At 52.7% G+C, this 20,535-nt stretch overlaps 1 protein-coding gene across 22 annotated transcripts in view; it reads left to right on the forward strand.

Moving 5' to 3' along the window:
* The window catches only part of DYSF (dysferlin), a 204,044-nt gene extending 183,995 nt beyond the window's left edge, over positions 1–20,049 (forward strand). For all 22 annotated transcript variants that reach the window (XM_059188015.1, XM_059188016.1, XM_059188024.1 and 19 more), the window contains 9 exons: positions 1,242–1,381; positions 2,619–2,707; positions 2,974–3,069; positions 3,458–3,599; positions 7,701–7,800; positions 12,447–12,625; positions 14,164–14,273; positions 15,574–15,721; positions 19,787–20,049. In XM_059188015.1, coding sequence (XP_059043998.1) covers positions 1,242–1,381; positions 2,619–2,707; positions 2,974–3,069; positions 3,458–3,599; positions 7,701–7,800; positions 12,447–12,625; positions 14,164–14,273; positions 15,574–15,721; positions 19,787–19,825 — 1,043 coding nt within the window. In that variant the 3' untranslated portion in view covers positions 19,826–20,049. The remainder of the gene's footprint in view (positions 1–1,241; positions 1,382–2,618; positions 2,708–2,973; positions 3,070–3,457; positions 3,600–7,700; positions 7,801–12,446; positions 12,626–14,163; positions 14,274–15,573; positions 15,722–19,786) is intronic.
* Positions 20,050–20,535: the final 486 nt, after the last annotated feature.

Here is a 20,535-nt window from a genome sequence, read left to right on the forward strand (position 1 = left end):
ATGCCAAGGTTATGCAAGGGGATGGTGGCTCTGATTCCCCACCCCCAACCCTCTCGTCGTCCTTCTGCATTTCCAACTCTTTCTGCTGGTCTGTGAGCCACTGTAGCATGGGGACCAGGGTTCACGGTCATATGTTCATAAAAAACGAAAGCCTGAAGCTATTGACGGTGAGGTCTGGCATCTGCCTGTTTTTGCAGATGAGGCCATGGAGGCCAAGTGTGGCTAATGACCTGCCCAAAGTCATGCAGGTGGTTAGGGGCTGAACCAAACTCCTGGCCAGGGGTCCCGCTACAATATGCTGCTTCCTTTGTGCAACCTGCTAGAGTGGGCAGAGCAGGTTTGATAGATCAATGTGTGTGTGTACATGCACGAAAATCTGTACTCTTGAACTTGGGCACACCTGAGTGCACATACCTGTGTAAGTCCTTGTGCATTTGGACATACATGGATGCTCCTTGCCCGAGTGTTTCTGTCATGGGGGCTTCAGGTTCCTGTGGCCGCTGGTTGGCCAGGCTTGTCTGGGTCAGAACCACACCTGTGTCCTCATCCCGTCCACAGCAGCAGTCCTTGACCCACTCCGGGGCAGGTAGGAGCTGTTCCTGGGCCGCACAAGGCAGAAGGAAAGGGTGTTCATGGCCAGGCCCATGCCTTTCCTAAACAAGGGTGTCATCTCGGCTGCCCTCCTGACCAACGATGTCACTGCTCTGTGCTTCGTTTCTGTCATCTGTGAAATGGGCATGATCATAACACTTACCTTCCAGCTTCACTATGAGGATAGAACCTGTTAAGATTTATGAAGCCCAGTGCCTGGTTTCTGCTTTATAAATGTTTGCGGTGATTGTTATTATTTTAGCTGTTGCTCCTAATAGAGCAGATTGTGTGACCAGGAGAACAGTAGTACTAAAAGCACTTAGATTCCCATCTGGGAGTAGGGGTTGCTGAGGCTCAGAATTCGGAGCAGTCAGGGAGGGCTTCCTGGAAGGGGTGAGATTTGGTGGAAAAGAGGAAGAGCTTTGTGGAAGAGGCATGGTAGAAATGATGGCAATGACATATCTGGACTTTAAAGCTGGAGCTAATGGACTGTGAGACTTCCAGTGCAGAGAGTGAGACCTGCGGGTCAGAAGTGTGTCTTGCTTGGGGGTGAGGGTGTGGGCAGGTAGAGCTTCCTGAGGCCTCTAGGCAGCCCTACCATCCCTTGCTCACTCAGCCCCAGCAACTTTTTAATCTTCTCTCTGGAGCAGAAGGTGGCAGGGTCCTGAACCCACACCTGGGCCCAGTGGAAGAGCGTCTGGCCTTGTACATCCTCCGGCAGCTGGGCCTTGTCCCCGAGCATGTGGAATCCCGGCCCCTGTACAGCCCTCTGCAGCCAGACATTGAGCAGGTAGGACATGGACCCTTGCGCCCCTAAGCCCTGACCCCCAGCTGGCCCTGCTCCAAGGACAACATGGATATCTCAGAGGCACCTGTGGGGAGCTCAGAATTTGGCCAGTCCCTCCTTGACATGTTTTCTCACAGTCTGAGCAGTGATCAGTGTTGGTCTACAAGAGGACTCCTTGGTCCTGCCTTCCTGGGCATCCTGCAGCCCTCAGGACATGGGGAATGACCCCGAGCCACCTCCTCTATACCCGTGGATAGACCTCTGGCTTCCCATGAGGCATTCAGAAGGCTCACCGTTTCAGCCCGGCCTCAGGAGGCCCTCCTTCTATCCGTCAGCGACATCCAGATGGCTGGCATGGGTCTGGGCTGCAGTGAGGAATCCAGACAGGGCAACTGGCACCCTGTGACAGAATGGCAGAGCTGTCACTGAGAGGGGTCACCCGAAAGGCCAAGGGCATCCTCCAGGCAGAGGGAGGGTGAGCAGAGGGACAGCTGGCCCAGGACTGAGACCAGGAGGCTTCCTGGAGGAGGTGAGCTCAGGGCTGGGTTTTAGAGGAGGAGGAAAGTAAAGGCGATAGGCAGAGAAGGGCTGAAGCGGCAATGAAGGGGCCTTTGTAAACATGCAGGGTCCATGGTCTCTGCTGTTTGGAACTGAGCTCTTTTGCCCTTGGTGGGTGGCTGCCAGCTCCCCGGAGAGTCATAGCAGGTGTTGTGAACTTTCAGTCTCCAGCTACATGACCTGGAGAAGTTACCTCAGTCCCTGTTCTTTCTCTGGGAGATAGGGACAGAGTAGCCAGCTTGCAGAGAGGGAGGGAGCCGAGGGGTGACAGGTAGAGTGCTTTCCTGTCGTGTGGAAATCCTCTGAAACTCCTCTGACTAAACGTGTTCTCTGACCCTCCCAAACCCTTGAGTGTGTCATTCCCTCAATGGGAAATGCCCTTGTCCCCTTGTCCGCCTGGCACACTGAGACTCAGCTCAAATATCATCATCCCTGGGAGGTTTGCCCTAACCCCTACCTCCGGGCCCGAGTCATCAGCCTGTGGGGCGTGGGCTCATGGCTGCAGTCAGGCCCGTAGTCTTTAGGTACCTTCTCTCTGGGGCAGGGGGGCAGGGGGAGCCTCCCTGGGGCAGGGCCTAGGTGTTCTTCGTCCTGGGCCCCACTTGTGTGGCACAGAGCCGGGGGTTAGTAGCTGTTGGTGGAATGAAAGAAGTGGAGTGACAACGGGGTTATGTCTCCCCAGGGAAAGCTACAGATGTGGATCGACCTATTTCCCAAGGCCCTGGGGCGGCCTGGACCTCCCTTCAACATCACCCCACGGAGAGCCAGAAGGTGACTTTCCCCAGCCAGAGGCTGGGAGCTGAGTAGAGTGGCGGGAGGGTTGCCACTTGCTGTGGGTGGGACCTGGAGGTCACTCTTAAGGTGGCGTGTTGGGCCGCTCAGGCCACAGGGCATCACTCTCATGTGGGCCTGGCTAAATGCCCAGCCAGGCAAGCATTAGGGTCTGGTTGGGGGAGACGGCCTCTCAGCTTCTCAGCCAAGGATGGCCCACCCTTTGCTGAGACATTCATGTGGACTTGAGCCCTTCTTCTGCACAGGTTTTTCCTGCGGTGTATTATCTGGAACACAAAGGACGTGATCCTGGATGACCTCAGCATCACAGGGGAGAAGATGAGTGATATTTATGTGAAAGGGTAGGGAGGCATTGGCCTTCTCACCTGTCGCAGCCCCATGGTGTTGCCCCAGTCCTGCTGGGGTGGTGGAAAGAGGGAGCTCCAGCCGTAGGGAAGGGAGGGAACAAGAAAGGAAGGAGGGCTTTTGGTGAGTCCTTCTCCCACCGGATTTCTTCCCCCATAATCTTTGGGTTGAACTTAGAAGGTTTGAGGGTGTCCCTCAAGAAGGGAAGTTAGATGTTTTAAAATGAATGGCACATTTGGTATTTCATAGAGATTTCTGCGAATTGTTCTTGCTTTATCCTTTACTGAGTTCATTTACCTTCTTAATTCCTCATCTGCCTCAGTGGGGGGGATGCATCTTATGGAGGAGACCTTAATTAGATGTGTTCTCTAATCTGTTGTCTAGTTGGATGGTTGGCTTTGAAGAGCACAAGCAGAAAACAGATGTGCATTATCGGTCCCTGGGCGGCGAAGGCAACTTTAACTGGAGGTTCATTTTCCCCTTTGACTATCTGCCTGCAGAGCAAGTCTGCACCGTCTCTAAGAAGGTGAGTGCGTGCCATCCCCAGTGGCCTGCTCCCAGGGCTTTCTGTTGTGGGTGTCACCATCCTGCCATTGTCACCCCTCACCAGCACCCCTGGATGTTGGAATCCCCATGGCTGTAGCCCCGTTACCTGTCTCCCTGCCCCCACTTCTGCCACCTCTACCATGGCTGCCATCATTGGCACTGCTACCCCCCCAATCACCCCCACACTCGTGCCACCACCACCATCTATACTGGTCCAGCTCCTGAAACTACTGCCTTCCTCCTGACCCCAGATGAACCAAGTGGCAGGAAGGGTCACAGGGCAGAACGGGAAGAACGTTCCTAGGGATACCCAGCTTGGCTATGGAAGGGGCAGTGAGGTCAGTCCCCAGAGGGAGAGCTTCCCTGGGGGCTGGCCTCACCTGTGGATGGACTGTCCACAGGATTGGGGTTGCTCAGCTAAGTCCCTCCCATCATGTCTCTCCCCACATTTTTGTGTCTGGTGCCTGTGGTCACTGCCCAAGTTGGACACTTACTGGGTGCAGCTCAGGCTTTCCGGGCCGGAAGCCATTGCCCTCCTCCCTCCCTGACCTCACTGCAAGGTGCAGGCCCCTGGGGAACCTGGTGCATCAGCCAGAGGACAGAGTGGGGTCCTGGGACCTCAGCTCTCTGTGTCTCAGCAGCTCCTCATTGAGGTCTCATCTGGATGGTAAATTCTTTTCTTCTGCGATAGGCAGAGTCCAAGGCAGGCAGCCTCCCTCCTGGTGGTGTCGCACCTGCCCTTGGGGAGAGCCCACAGAGCTCAGGGAGGCTCCAGAGCTGGGCTGGCTGGAGGCAGAGAGTACCTCCATTAGAGCTTTGATCCCCTGCATCCCACCCAGAACCCATCTGCCTCAAGGTGCTCTCTGCTGGACAAAGGGAATGCCTCTCTGGCATTTCAGTTCTGCTGGTCCGATTTCCTACCTGAGGGGGCACAATGCTTCAAGCCACCAAGCTTCCGTGATGCCTGCTTCCCGAATGGTTGAGTGGCTTCAGGAAGGGAATATAGAACGTACTTTCTGGGCACTGCTGAGGTCTTCTTGGCTCTCTTTCCTCCATGCTTTCCTCATGACCCTTGCCCAGCCCAACACACAGGCTCCTCTGCATGTTAGAGAAACCGGAATGTTCCAGTGAACATTCTGAAACCATCAAACAAAAGAAAATAGGGTTAAATGAGGTTATGTGAATGCTTTCACCCAGGGATTGCTGCGTAGTGCATTGGAGAAGGCAGAATTTAACAACAGCCTTGGGTTCTGAGCAGTCAAGGAAAGCCTACGCTCTTTGTAGGTTTCATCTCCTTTGCCTTTGCTCAAGGTATTTGTCTATCACAAGTTGTTTCCATAACAAAGCCAATGTTGCATTTGTTGGGGGAAGGGTTCCAGATCAAACCCACACTGCCTTTCTTTGCTATGGGCAGAAGTGGGGTGAATGCCGTGAACGGGCCCCCAAGGGCTCAGACATCCTGTCTCCGGTGCTTGGCCTGCCGGGCTAGGGGCTAGGTACTGAGGGGAAACTGAGGCTGAGAGATGCCCAGTGGCCTGCTTAAGTGGGAGGTGGGACTACCCCCTTCACTGTGACAGGTGGAGATGTGGGCGAGGAGGTCCAGGAAGCTCCGTTTTTTCTACAAAGCAGGAAAAGAGTATCTCCTGGCCCTGTGGCAGGTGACTTGAGACCAGCCGCTGTGCTGAGCAAGGGAGCGAAGGGGGAGAGGGCAGGAGAGAAAAGAACAGGGGGACGGAAAGAAAGCTAATTGTGATGCTAAGGTCTGCTGAGATGCTGGAAGGGCTGAGGGCCCAGCTGAATCTGCTGGGGAAGAATTTGAGGGGGTTCCATTCTGTCAGTGCAAGAGTCCCATCTCTCTGTCCTAGGCACTGGCAAGGAAGAAAAGAATCGGGCTGACCCACCGTGGCATAGCCCATGGGGCTGGGGCTAGCCCTGGAAGAAGGAGAAGCCCAGCAAGGCTGCCAGGTGGAGAGAAGGAAGAGGTGTCAGGGAGTCCAGAAGAGGTCCCCCTGGGGAGGGGGTCGGAATGGAATTCGGTGGGGAGACAGTAGCTGAAGGGAGGGGCGGAGCCTCCACCTCCCGTCTGGGCCTCTGAAGTCCACCAGGAGAGTGAGGGAGGGTCTGGCTGGACCAGGGAAGAGCCAGTGTGTCCCTCTGTGGGAGAAGGGGCCCAGGAGGCAGGTGGATCTGTACCCACAGTGGGGCACCAATGAGCTAGTCTGGGCTTCAAAGGCCCGATCCTGGGAGTGGGATGGTGTGGGGGTCCCTCACAGCATCTGGGCTCCCCAGTCCTGCCGCAGAGCCAGCCTTCTGCCGAGGGGTTCAGGGCCTCTGGCAGGCAGGCCCTCCAGGGACCCCATTAACCAGACGAGACTGTCATAAAGCACAAGGGTCTCCTTTCATCCGGCTGCTTTGAACCACCGCTGCTTGCCCCGGCCTGGCTCCCCACCTGGAGCCCAGCACACCCACTGGGGCCTGCCTGCGCGTCAGGCACCCACCCTGCAAATAAACAGCTAGTAAAAGGGCCCAGACCGGGAGTGTAATGAGCGCCTGGGACCTGGGGGGCCGTTCCCCAGGCTGGAGCTCCGGCCCAGCTGCTCCCACCAGGGGCCGTTTGAACCTCTGGCTCATTACTGAGCCCATAAACCAGGCCGGCCAGAGGAACGGAGGATGCTGGCGGCCTGTGCAGGCAGGCCTGCAGAGCTGGCCATAAAAGCCTCGCCAGAGAAGGGAGGCACCTGCAGGAGGGCTGGGGCCCGGAAGAGGGGAGGCACCAGACGGGGGCCAGCTGGGGGCCCGAGCCCCTTGCCAAATCAGGCAGTGGTCCAGGATGCAGTGGTGTGATTTGCAAGGTGCCTGTTCCTCACAGAATGGGGGTTTTGGTCTGGGAGCTCTGTGGGTCTATGGGATACCCGCACAGCCCCGGTTGGGCAGTGAGGCTGTGGGTACAGGGCACCCAGGGGGAGGCAACCCCTCTGTGACCAGCAGTTCTCCCAGACTCCCCATAGAGTCTGTCCCCCGAGACTGGGTCCAGGCCCCTGCAGTGACTGGGTACACTCAGGTTCTGGCCCCCGGTGTCTGCAGGATCGTCACAATGGTTCCCGTCCTTGCCACTCCCTCAGGAAAGCCTACAGCGAGAGGACAGGGAATAAGCATGAGTGGGAAAGCCACAGGGACAGTCCTTTGGGTTGAGTGTGGCTGGATTCAGGAGGGAACCCAAGTCTCAGCATGGTTTTCCTTCTCCTTCAGCCTCTACGAGCCTCTGGGGGACAAAGCCTGCAATAATGCTGGCCCAGGCAGAGTGGTCTTGGGGCGGGGGGTGGGGTAGGAAAAACAAAAGACTGGAGAACTTTCTAGCACTGGGGGCTTTTGATTTGCCCCAGGGCAAGTTCTCGGAAAGAAGGATGGGGTGGCTTGCTGTGGCCAGGGAGGAGCTGGGTGACTGTGGCCCAGTGTCAGCTCCTTAAAGCAGTGTGTCGGGGGGATCCTTCCAGTGATAGCTAGGGCATGGAGGCCCTCAGCTTCCCAGCCAGCCTACCCATTCCCCTGTAATAGCACAGGGGCAAAGCAGGATTTGGAGGTGAGAGCAGGACTCTGGATTACCTGGGTTTGAACCCCACTTCTCAGTAGTGTGACTCAGACAAGTTCCTTGCTCTGGTTTCCTCAGCTGTAAGGATAGCCTCTCCCTTATAGGTTGTTGGAAGGATAAATGAGCTCAGAGTGGCAAAAGGCTAGAACATAGGAAGTGCAGATTAATATTATTATTATTAGCTGTCAGACCTTGGGCAAATTCTTAACGTTTCCAAGTCTCTGCTTCATCATCTGTAAAATGGGAATGAAAGTTCTGCCTACCACACTGGGAGGCTTCAAGGAACCGTGTCATGTGAAGTCAGCCTGCATGGTTCCTCCCTGGGTCCTTGAACACTGTCCGCTGGCCTCTTAGCAATCTCCCCGCCAAGACCTGGCACTGGCAAGTCCCTAAGAGATATCCCATTCATTGCCTCCTCTGGGCAGCCTTCTAGACTGGCAGGAACCACACTTTCTCTCTAATCTTGCTTTCCTCCTTCTTATTCTGGGCCAGGATGCTTTTTGGAGGCTGGACAAGACTGAGAGCAAAATCCCAGCCCGAGTGGTATTTCAGATCTGGGACAATGACAAGTTCTCCTTTGACGACTTTCTGGGTGAGCACCGTTTCCTGTCAGTACCATTCTGCACACTGGGAGTTGACCCAGAATGCCCTCCCCTCCGTGTGTGTGTGTGTGTGTGTGTGTTTGTGTGTGTTGTGCACGCGCATGTGCACGCACGTGCATGTGACATTCTTGGGAAGGCTGGAAGGAGGAATGGTCCTACTTTCTGTCCTCAGGGAGCTCAGGGTCATTGCTCCCTGGAGCTGAGGACAGTCTGAAACACAGAGGAGTGCCTGAGGGCCTGTCAGCAGGGGTGGCATGGAACCCAGGCTGCGTGGATGGTAGGAGTCAGGTACAGAAGAGAGGAAAGCGCAGGTCAAAGGCAGGGCAGGCATGAGCTGGCTGTCACCGACCCTCTGGCCTCACCCTTGACGGGATGCCCCCAGCTCTACACACCCCTTTCTAGACTCGGCAACCTGGCCCAGTAAGTGAGGAGCTCTTGTCAGTCCTTACACTTGTGCCCAAGTGATGAGTGAACAAGCCACCGTGGCTCCACTCTCTAGGCCCCCAGACAGGAATCCGGTGGGGGAGAAGTGTGCAGAAACCCGAGCTGGGAGCAGGGAGGGCTGGGTAGAGGATGTGGTAGAGATGGGGTGAGATGGGGGGCGAAGAGGATGGCTGTATGGAACAGGCAGGTGGGACTGTGAGTAACAGCCCTGTCACAGCTCTAAGAGTTCCCTGCAAAGTGTGGTCTAGTCGTACCAATGGATATTATTCAGCGACAGAAAGAAAGGAAGGAAGGATCCTTGCTATAAGCTGGAAGAACCTTGAAAACGTGCCAAGTGAAGGAAGCCAGTTGCAAAAGGACTAAGATTGTATGCTTCCATTCACACGAATTGTCCACAGCAGGCCAGTCCAGAGACAGAAAGTAGCCTGGCAGTTGCCAGGCGTAGGGAGGCGGGGAAGGAAAGTGACTGCTAATGGGCATGGGGCTTCTTTTGGGAGTGATGACAATGTTCTGGAGTTAGATAGAATGGGTGCTGGCACAGCCCTGAACATATTAAAAGCCACTCAGTTTTATACGTTAAAACGGTCAAATTGGTACGTTTTATGGGATGGGAGTTTTCATTCAATTAAAAGAAAGTGGACCTTGCGAGAAAGGCAATGTGGGGAGTCAGGAGTCCTGATTCTGGCCAACTCTGCTACTTGGGAGTAGGGTGGCTCTGGATGGATCACTGGAGCCCTTCTTGGCCAGCTTTGCAGAAAGGTGAGCTGGTCTTTGCAGAGTCCTTGGACCCCTGAAGGGGCACTCTGAGGAGCAGCTCCAGCAGGGGTGAAGAGGAAGGCCGCCTGCTCTTCTGTCTCCCTCCCCTTTGCTGCTCTCTATCTGCTCCCCCACACTCAGCGGCCATCCCTGGAAAAGATTCAGGCTGTCGGAAATCATGACATCCCATTGGACTTTTATTTTTCTGATTCTCCTGCAACACATAATTCCTGTAGAAAATTGGAAAATACAGATCAACAATGCCTCACTTTGCTTATGAATTAAAATTTTACTAGCCAGAGATGACCTCCACTCCTATGTTCCCATATATGATTTTCTATCTATGCAAACACATATATGCTAGAAGTGTATTCACACACACACATATAATACTACATACGTCTATGGCATATATATAGCAAAAGGAGCTTTAATCACACATATGTTTTGTATCCTGGTTTTGGGGGAAAACTTAGTTTCAAGCACATCCTTTCTGTTGGTAGTTACCTGCCCACATTTATATCTGCATCATCATACTTAATTCCTGCCTGTCGCTGGGCCCTATTCTGTCTAACTCAACTTCTCTTGGTGGGGCCTTAGCTCGTCTTTGGGTCTTCCGATGTGAGCGATACCCTTGGGCATACATCTCTAAACACTTTGTGTATATCTTTTTTTCCTGAACTGTAAGTAGATCTTTAGAGTCATTGTACATTTTTGTGGTTTTGGAACTATTTTGTTCAGTTGCTCTCTATAAAGGTTTTACATTTTCACATTTTCATTTTATTCCTACCTGTGCCCTTTTCATATCACTTTTGCTACCAGTGTATCTTTTTTTTTTAAATTGCCTATCTGACACGTCATTTTAATTTTTGTTAGCATCTCTTCTTTACTTGTGAGGTAGAACTTGGAAAATATACTTATTTCCACATTATTGGTGGGATTTTATTTTCATGGTCTTGTTCATCTTGTTCGTCTTTGATTTTTTTTCAAAGATTTTATTTATTTATTTGACAGAGATCACAATAGGCAGAGAGGCAGGCGGAGGGGGGAGCAGGCTCCCTGCTGAGCAGAGAGCCTGATGATGATGTGGGTCTCAATCCTAGCACCCTGAGATCATGACCTGCCAAAGGCAGAGGCTTAATCCCCTGAGGAACCCAGGTGCCCCGTCTTTGATTTTTGATTTTCAGAGCTCTTTGCATAGTAAGGACACATTATGAATAATTCCTCCCCTTTTTTCAACTGTTTTTTAATTTTTTTATAAGTCTTTTTTTGCTTACAGACTTAGCAGCTTTTTTTGGCATAATTCTGTCAACCTTTTCTTTATGAGGTGAGACTTCAGAAAATTAATTTTAAAAAGAAAAACAAAGAAAGCTGCATATTTACTGAATGAGAAAATGGTTCAAAATAAAAACGGGCTCATCTTTTTTTAAAAAAATTAAAATAAAGCAATTAAAACTACTTTTAACTTCAGAAGGTTTCTTTTTTCTCCTTCATAATGTGTTTCTAATTATGTATTTTGCTTTTTAAAAATATTTATTACTTAAAAAAAACGTAATAGCTAAGATATATCAACTTGCCAATCCAAAGATTATATGATGTTTCCTTATTGTCTTTTATGAGATCATACTGGGATAATTTTCTGTATACACACACGCACGCGTGCACACACACACACATGTGTGGTATCCTGATTTTTCTTAATGTTACATTAGACTGCATTTAAAATGGAAAATAAGCATTCATCCATATTGGAGGGATGGAGAGACACGTGGGCATGGATAGACCCATGAATGTTCACACAGAATTGAACAAATGGATGTATACAATAATAGCCCTATTCGTGGACAGATGTAGTTCTCAACAAATGGTGGCTATGAAGGGACGGAGAGAGATCACAGCAGATGGGTAGGTGAAGGAATAAGTAGATGAGTGGAAAGAAAGAAAACTAGAAAAATAGATCCCACTGGTAGAGACTTACAGTAACTGAGCATTCCACACTGAAAAAGAAAAATCCAATCTCTTTTGCATGGTATTCAAAAATTTCTTTAATTTGGCTTCAGAAAACATTTTTTAGATTTATCTCTCTCACTTAATCCCTTCAGCAATTTATGCTCCAATCCCGTTGACTTCATGGTGTTGTTGTGATTGGATTAGGTAAAACCACATGAAATGCTGTTTTTAGAGGTCAGAGGTAGCTGAATACCATTGTCATATGGTTCAGTCATGTAGATGGGGCTATATAGGGAGATGATGGATAAAACAGCTGAGTAGATAAATAGTACAGGAAGATGGTTGCATGGAGAACTAGGTGGGCAGATGAAAAAATGGCTAGATGAGCCACAGCGAGATACAACTTCACATTTACTAGGATGGCTCTAAAAAAAAAAAAAAAAAAAAGTGGAAAATGGAAAACAACAAGTGCTGGAGAGGATGTGGAGAGATTGGAAGCCTCAGACATGCTGGTGTGAATGTAAAATGGTGCAGCTGCTATGGAAAACAGTTTGGCAGGTCCTCAGAAAACCCAACCCAGAAATTACTGGATGACCTAGCAATTCTATTCCCATACCCAAAAGAATTAAAAATTGAGACTGCGACATTCGCACACCAGTGTTCAGAGCAGCGCAATTCGCATGAGTCAGATGGTGGACACAATTCAAGTGTCCCATCGACAAATGAATGGATAAACAAAATGTGGTCTGCCCATCCCATGCCGCAGTGTTCAGCTGTAAAAAGGAATGAAGCCCCAATACATACTTCAACATGGAGGAATCTGGAACCTGCTCTACGTCAAAGACGCCAGACACAAAAGGATAAATATTTTATGATGCCACCTAGTGAGCTACTAGAACAGGCTGATTCACAGAGACAGAAAGGAGATTAGAGTATCTCAGGGGCTGAGAAGAGAGGGTGGGGGCATGGGGAGTTATTGCTTAATGACTACAACGTTTCTGTTGTGGGGGATGAAAAAGTTTTGGAAATAGACAGTGGTGATCGGTTGCATGGTGTTAATGTAATTAGCGCCATTTGAGTATGCATTTAAAAATGGTTAAAGTGACAAATTTTATGTTTTATCTATTCTGCCACAATAAAACCAATGTAAGAAATGGATGAATGGATGGATGGATGGAGACGATGGGTGAATGAATGGATTTGTATAACGGAAGCTGAAGTTGAGTGCGTGGCAAGCTCCGCGAAGGGTAAACCAGTAAGAGTATATGACTGAGTGTATGGGTTTGTGGAGAGTTGGATGGGCAGCTGTGCGGAACGAGAGGTGATGGATAGGGACATGAAGAGTCTGTGGGACTGGACCTATGGCTAAGTCCAGAGATCTAAGCAGAGGAGGTGACAGTTTTTCATGAAACTGTCCAGCACCAGGGTAGCCCCAGGCTGGCAGTGACAGAGAAACCCGCAGTCAAAAAACCCCTCTCTACTGTAGGCTCCTTGCAGCTGGATCTGAACCATATGCCCAAGCCTGCCAAGACCGCCGAGAAGTGCTCTTTGGACCAGCTGGATGACACTTTTCACCCGGAGTGGTTTGTGTCCCTTTTCGAACAGAAAACCGTGAAGGGCTGGTGGCCCTGCGTGGCAGACGAGGGCGAGAAGAAGATCCTGGCGGTATGTGGGCTCCCTCCAGCTTGGGGCAGGCGCCTGACTAGCTTCTTCCATAGAGGTCCCTGGGCATGGACCTGGCGCCCTCCTTCTCTCTTACCCTACCTCTCCCTGTCTTCTGAGGCACTGTCATGGTTCTCTTCCAGTTCCCAGTTTTCCACTCCTTGAGGCTTCCATCCCAGGAAGCCCATTTATTTATTTATTTTAAAGATGTTTATTTATTAACTTGAGAAAGAGAGAGAGCACACACACAAGCAGGTGAAGGGAGACAGAGGGAGAAGGAGAAGTGGGGCCAATGCCAGGCCTCCGGGATCATGATCTGAGCCAATTTAAGTGGAAAGATACCCCTAGCTTTTGCAGGCCCTGTGTCATTTATGCTCTGCTACTCGGCCTCAAGGGTTCTGTGTCCTGGGCTCCCCTCTGGGCCAGGCTTCCAAGGGAGTCTGGGGGAGTGCCTCTCCCATTGGAGCAGGATCCTTCCAGGGACCATCCTTGCATGGCTGTCCTCACCCAGAGGGGCTGCTCAGGGGTGAAGAGTGACACGGTGGAAAACTGTCCTGATCTGAAGAGGAAGTGAATCCCGGACAGCTCCCTGAGAAACCTCAGGAGGCTGGCCAGTCCCTAACATGGACCTTGAAATAAAATACGCTAGTTGTAGAAGGATTTTAACACTTATTAAGAAATACTAGCACCTCAAAAGAAAAACCAGCAGAGGACATGCATAGATAATACATGAAAGAAGTACAAATGGCTGTTAAACATTTAAAAGGGTTCATTCCCCCTAAGAATTAAAGGAATCATTTTAAATGCGACAACATTTTTGCCTTTTCAATTAGACATTAAAAAACAACAACAACAACAACACCCTAGATGTGCATTGTTGGAGGACTCAGAGGCAGACCCCTCGTTTAGGCCTGCTTGGGGGGCTCATGGTTTTACCATTTAGGGAAGCAATTTGGTAATATATAGCCAGCGATTTAGCAATATGCCCTTGGACTCTGTCATCCCACTTGTTAAAATCTCTCCTAAACAAATAAACAGACACAATTAAAAATGTAGGCTCTGGGGTGTTTTTCTGCAGCATTATTTATAACATCAAAGACTTGGAAACAACCTAAATGAACCCGAATAAGTGGTTTACTAAATAAATTACGCTCAGCCATCCCATAGAACGTTTTATAGCCCTTACAGAGCAAACTTTAAAGAATATGTAATTGTGTAATGAAACATAGTATATTTCTAAGTGAAAGAAGCAAGCTCTAGAACGATACAGACACAAGTGAGATACTGCATATGGGAAAATAGCTCTAGTACATAAAAACAGAACAGTGCTCATCTCCACATAGTGGAGGTATGGCTCATGCTCTCTTTTTAGACATTTCTATAGCTTCTAAATGGAGCAGTCGTGCTCTTGTGATCAGAACAACCCTTTGTCTTTAAAAAATAATAACAAAGCAGCTCTTATGTCTGTTGGGGCCGGATTGCAGTCCAAGATACAAGGCAGAGCCTTTGAGCACCTGACCAGGTCCCCTCTGTCCCCTCAGGGCAAGCTGGAAATGACCTTGGAGATCGTAGCAGAGAGTGAACATGAGGAGCGGCCTGCTGGCCAGGGCCGGGATGAACCCAACATGAACCCCAAACTCGAGGACCCAAGGTTAGTGCCCAGCCCTTGGCCCCTGCTGCCCAGTGGACTGGGAGGGGTGGTCCAGGAGGCATCCACTGAGCAGCCACCCAGAGGTCACGAGGCCCTACAGGGTTCAGAAGGGGATGTGATTTGTCCAAAGCCACATGGTAAGTTAGGGGCAGGTGACAGGCACCATGACGGGGAACACCCCTCAGCTAATTCGAGAAGCAGGGGCTGTTGGGTAGGTGTTGGTTGTGTGCCTCGCTTGTGGTCATGGGGTATGGAATCTTCCTTGCTGGGTTGTTATGATCCCTATGTTATAGAGGAGGAAACAGTGTCAGCAAAGTTAAGTAAGGTCATTCCGCTGGGAAAGCGAAGCTGGAATTCTCACGCCTGTTCTGATTAACCCTGGAGCCCAATCAAGGTTTTCACCTTGACCAAGCTGCCTTCCGTGGCTCACCAGTGGCATCCATGTGGCTTTGAAACGGCCTTCCAGCCTTAATTGGGCCATCCCTGAATCCCTGTCTTCCCTACCTCATAGACCCCTAAAGGATAGAGACCAGTCTAGTGGATGTCGAGGCATTGAGGGTAGGTACTGGAGACAGGAGGATGGCTGTAGGGGCAGCGGTGAGAACTGCGTTTGGTGGCTCCTTTCCCACAGCCCGGCTTGGGTCAGACACTACTTTATCATGGCAAGGTCCCCAGTGCCGTAGGGCTGGCAGAGCTGGGAGAGGTATCCCTGTCCAAGGATGCTGGGATCTGGGTGCAAAGACCAGAGAGACCCAGGACCCCAAGTGATGGGCACTCTGGTGTTAAAACAGCCATTACTGAGACATGTCACCCTGCTTGCTCTTTGAGTTGGCAGATGACCTAGGGGATTTGAGGTTCTTGGCTGTGAGTAAGACACAGTCAGCTTTCTGGTTTCACTTCCCACCATCCTTCCCTGGCCATGGAGCAGCCCTGTGCGTGTAGGCAGGCAGTTTGGCTTAGCTGGCCCCCTCCATGGTTCACCTCCTGCGGTAGCTCCTCAAGCCTCTGCCCAGCTCCCCCATCTCTAGTCTGTGATTAAGCTGGTGGCTGAGAACTGGGTCTTGGAGGGTGCCGAGGGTTGGCGGTCCCAAGAGGAAGAGGGCAGCACAGGCAAGGCTCACGCTGCGGCTGACTGGCAGAGGGCAAGGGAATTCAGAGGGAAAGGGCTGGAGGTTGTGGAGTGGGGGTGGGGGCAGGTCCTGGGGCCAGACACAGAGCGCCGGGGCAGTTTGGGGGCAAGATTTGGAGAAGGCAGCCTGGGTAGGGCATTCCCTGCTGATCCCTGGGGTCTTGCTTCCAGGCGCCCCGACACCTCCTTCCTCTGGTTCACGTCTCCATACAAGACCATGAAGTTCATCCTGTGGCGGCGGTTCCGGTGTGCCATCATCCTCTTCATCATTCTCTTCGTCCTGCTGCTCTTTGTGGGCATCTTCCTCTATTCCTTCCCGGTGAGTCGGCCTGATGGCAAGGTCCACACACCGTTTCAGAGCAGCATCTGGTCCAGTGAGGGACATGGAGCCCCTGATCTGGAGACTCCCCAGTCTGGTAGAGACAAGGTCCAGCTCTATGGACGAAGTCCTGCCCTTCATCCGGGTATGGGGTGTGGGGCGTGCGTACTGAGAGTTTGCCTTCAATGGGGAGACATAGCAAGTCCTCAGCAAGTCCCCAGACTCTGGAATCAATGTTGGCAGAAGGTGACACCCCTTGGGCAGGGGTGACCAGGGGAACCTTCTTGAAGGAGTGTGTGGAAGTGGGTCTGGGAGGGGAGGGTAGGTTGGGATGGCAGAGCAGAGAGGAAGGCCTCCTTGTTTATAAGAATGGCATCTGCTGAGGTCCAGAGGAAGGGGGACCGTGGCTCTGGGTGAGGGTCTCAGTGTCTGCCTGAGGACCTTGATGGAATGTGTCCCACCTTCTGCAGTGGGGTGGGTATGGCGGAAAGTGTGGGACGGTAGGAGGTGGACCCAGGAACCTCTCACCAGGTGTGTAGGTGGCTCTGGTAGGAAGCCAGCTGATGCCCAGCAAGGAGCCATGGGGGTCGCTCTAACAAAGGATTCTGCACCCCCAACTCTACTAGGCCACTCCTGGGGAGGAGAAGCAGGGCCTCTGTTCCCTGTCTGTGCTTCCCCACCCTCCCAGCTCATCAGGGAGCAACAAGGCTCCAGCCCCCCAACCCACCATGTCTCTGGAACTTCAGACCTTGAAGTGTTCCCAGGCTGGGTCCTGATTTTTCTTTCCTTTTTTTTTTTTTTTTTTTTTTTTAAGATTTTATTTATTTATTTGACAGACAGAGATCACAAGTAGGCAGAGAGGCAGGCAGAGAGAGAGAGAGAGGAAGGGAAGCAGGCTCCCTGCTGAGCAGAGAGCCAGATGAGGGGCTCGATCCCAGGACGCCAGGATCATGACCTGAGCTGAAGGCAGAGGCTTTAACCCACTGAGCCACCCAGGCACCCCTGGTTCCTGATTTTTAATGTTCTTTAAGTTTTTAAAAAACCTTTCTCATATACGAATTTCAAATTGATATAAAGGTAGAGAGAATGGCATGATCAACCCCATGTCACCAGATTCTTTTTTTTTTCTTTAAAGATTTTATTTATTTATTTGACAGACAGAGATTACAAATAGGCAGAGAGGCAGGCAGAGAGAGAGAGGAGGAAGCAGGCTCCCTGCTGAGCAGAGAGCCCGATGTGGGGCTCGATCCCAGGACTCCGAGATCATGACCCGAGCCGAAGGCAGAGGCTTAACCCACTGAGCCACCCAGGCGCCCCTGTCACCAGATTCTAATGGCAAAGAAACGGAAACCCAGTGAAGAGAAGGGGCTGGCTCAGGGCTGCCCAGGAACCTGCCCAGCTCCTGGTCTTGGGTTCCTGCTGCGTGGGCTTCAGTCCAGCTCAGCACCAGGCTGTGGTCAAGGGCATGGTCCCCATAGCGGGCAGTCCACTCTGGGAGTTACAGTTCCATGTCTGCGTCCTCTTTGCTTTGCGAATTCTCCAGGAGGAGGAGGAGGATAGAGAACTCTCTCCCACTGTGGTTGGCGAGACCTTACATGGGCAGCACGCATCTCCTACCAGGAAGACAGTTAAAACCCAAAGCCCTCCCCTTCAGTCCTTCATATCATGGACTGAGGAAGAGCAGGTGGGCAGGCGGGCCTGGCCGTCCAGGCCCCAGCTATGCTCTGGGCCATAAATGAGAAAGGAGGGTCTGGAGCTGGGATGGCTGATGTGTCCGGCTTCAGGCCAGGCCCTCTCCGCCAGCTGTAATCACCTGGAGCGCCATCTGAAACATGTTCTGGAAGGAGTCATGGCCGGTTGGCTGACTCTGGCTGTGGTCCAGGGGAGGGTCCAGGTTATAGGGCCCTACAAGAAATGCGCAGTTTGGGGGGGCCTTCTGGAAGCAAAGGAAGACAAAATCCCAAAATCACTGACACAGGCCCATGGAAGCTCACGAGTCATGTGACAGCCTCAGATCAGGACTTGGGCTCTCCTCCTCTCATTTTGGGTACATTGGGCTGCCACTCCATTCAGATGAGGGCTTCTCCCGAGTGTGTGTTTGGGAGGTGAGGGAGTGCTGTGAGCATGAGGGAGAGGGTGACGACCTCTGCGTCACTGTGGAGCGTGGCTCCCTGGGAGGCAGAGCAAAGCGGTTCATGTGAACCAGGGACAGGGTACCGTTTGGGGCTCCATCCTGAGGCTCTGGCCAGGGGAGTTTAGGGAGAGGAGAGCTGGCTCAGATCCTTGCTTCACAAGGAGGCAGGTGGTCTGAAGGGCAGCAGCAGTGGGGCCAGGGAGCTGGTTTGAAATGCCGAGTCCTGGGCTGTGGAGGAGAAGCTGCTCGGGCCATGTTGAGCTCTGTGAGTCGGTGCAGGACGGAGCTCTGGGCTTGGAGTCAGACGTTGGCTCAGCTCTGGCTCTGCCAGGGACTTCCTCTGTGACCTTGGCAAGGCTCTCCTGTCCACAGGAGGAGGGAGCCGGGCTAGGACAGCTCTGACCTGCTGTGACTAGCACTGTGGTTAGGGGAGCTCTTTTGCCTTTCCTGGGGTGCTTTCCATCAGAGCCAAGGGGAGGGCAGGGGCCTGTCCCAAGTGTCACCACTGCCCATTCTGTGACTAACTCCTGCCTGTGGCCAGCGGGGCCCTGCCCTGCCAGGCACTTGGGTGGCAGGCCAGACCTTCAGGGACCCAGGGAAGGAGGGCTTGCTCCATGGCCAGGAGAGGGAGGGAAGATTTCCAGTTCCTGCCAGCCTGTGGTCCTTCCTCCTCTCTGGGGCTGCCTTAGCCCCAGGCCCCGTGAGTAGGGCCACAGTAGAGCCCTTTGTCCAACAGCCCTGCTCAGAGCCTCTCCCTTGTCTTGTCCCCCACCTGTGGCATCACTATCCTTGAGTCCTGCTGTAAATTGTCCTCTTTAAGCTACCAGCTCTGCCTTCCCTCTCCTGGAGCTGCCTGTGAGGGCCAGATCCTAGGTGAGGGGTCTAGGGCGAGAGGGACCGTAGAGGCCTGAGGCTATAGACCTTGTTTGTGTAGGTCTTTGCTACCACCTGGGCAAATCCTGCACCCCTCCAGCTGAGTCACCTGATCACTGGGTGGGTCCCAGACCCTCACCTGGCTTTTAGGCCTTGGGGGCCGAGGATCTGACAGAGAGGGGCCCAAAGTGAGGGCTGCTCCCCTCCAGTTGGCCTAACTTCCCACCCTCTTGGAAAGTGCCCTGGGAGGGGGACATGGAGGGCAGCCTGTCTGATTCCCCCCAGCCCCCCCCCCCCAGGCCCGAGCCAGCCGGGAGCAGGGCCAGCGTGGGGAGGCAGGAGGCGATCTGGCGGGGAAGGAGCGGCGGCTTTGTTTCCAGAGTTGGCTTTCCCTGGGCCGGCGCTGGGGAACATACTGTCCCAATTAGGAGCCTTGTGTTGTGTTGTATGTGTTTTCATGGTTTTTGTGGGGGCAGGAGTGGGGAGGGGAGATTCCTGTTAGTCCTGCAGCTGGCAGGACTTAATCAGGGGTGACCCATCTCTGGGGCTGACATGCACGGTGGGTCATCCCCACACAGCCCACCCCTCAGCCCTCTCCTTCTGTTGGCTGGATGGGAGTGTGGTGGCCAATGAGCCCATGTGGGTTCCCATGTGAGGGTGTATGGGAGGGGCTGGGGAGAATCATAACCATGCCTTTGGGCCACCTGTCTGATGGAGGAGACTAGGGCAGGCCTGCCCTTTGGCAGGTGGCTGGGGCATGGAAGTGAGCCTTGGGTTGGTGGGGGAGCAGTCAGAGCCATTCATGCAACCATGGCTCCAGGTTGGAGGGTACGAGCAGAGCTTCAGGAGGGTGTGGGCGTGTGTGGTTGGCGAGAGCCCCAGGAAGAGGAGTGTTAAGCTGAGGGTGGTGTGGGAGGTGGTGGTGAGGGTAAGGTGTGGGCGGGTGGCTGAGTGGGTGAGCCTCCTTTCCCAGCTCTTGCCTCCCCCCCCCCACCCCGCCCTGCTGCCCCCTGCCCAGCAGCTGTCATCACGTGTCCCTGCTTCTCCCCTCCCTCCAGAACTACGCTGCCATGAAGCTGGTGAAACCCTTCAGCTGAGGACTCTGCCCACAACTGGCCGCCTTCTCCATTGGGCTTAGCTGAGCTCCTCCGGACCTCCGGGCCTGACCCGCCTGCTGGGGTGTAAACAGACGGGCATGCGCTCCAAGAGTTGGTGACGTCGAGTCTTGGGATCACCCGCCTTTCATCATTTCTTTTGCCCCCAACCCAACCCTTTTTGGATCAGCCCATATGTATTTCAGTATAAAACAGTTTGAACCATGGGGCCGTGTTGGCTGTGTGTCCCTGTAGTACCTGAGTGAGGTGTGACTGTGTAGAAGACAGCTGTGTCTGGCTGCCTGGCCGGGGCGGGCGGGGGCAGAGAGTGGGGGGCCACCTCTAGCTCAGCATCCCAAATGGAACTTTATCCTTTGACAAGCCTGGTCGGGCTGAGTGGGCTTTGAGGCTTGGTGTCTGGTCTGCCTAAAGACCCAGCATGTTCTAGTTCTCCAGGACGTTCCCCTTCCCACTCCCCCTCCTCCCTTAGTCTTCTCCTCTTCCTTTCCCAGGCTGTGTTTGCTTAGGTGGGCGGTTACTATACCTTCTGCTTTCTTTGATCCTGCCCAGGAAGAGGGTCCACTTTATCCAAGGAGAGCACCGTGAAAGGGTTGGGCCAGAAACTCTCCAGGCAGGGAGGGCTGCTGGACTTTTGGCTGTGATATTATCCCCCACAATTTTAGGATTTCTTGTGACTCTCTTGCTCTGCTTCC

This window comes from Mustela lutreola, chromosome 9, assembly GCF_030435805.1.
Source record: "Mustela lutreola isolate mMusLut2 chromosome 9, mMusLut2.pri, whole genome shotgun sequence".
NCBI lineage: Eukaryota > Metazoa > Chordata > Mammalia > Carnivora > Mustelidae > Mustela > Mustela lutreola.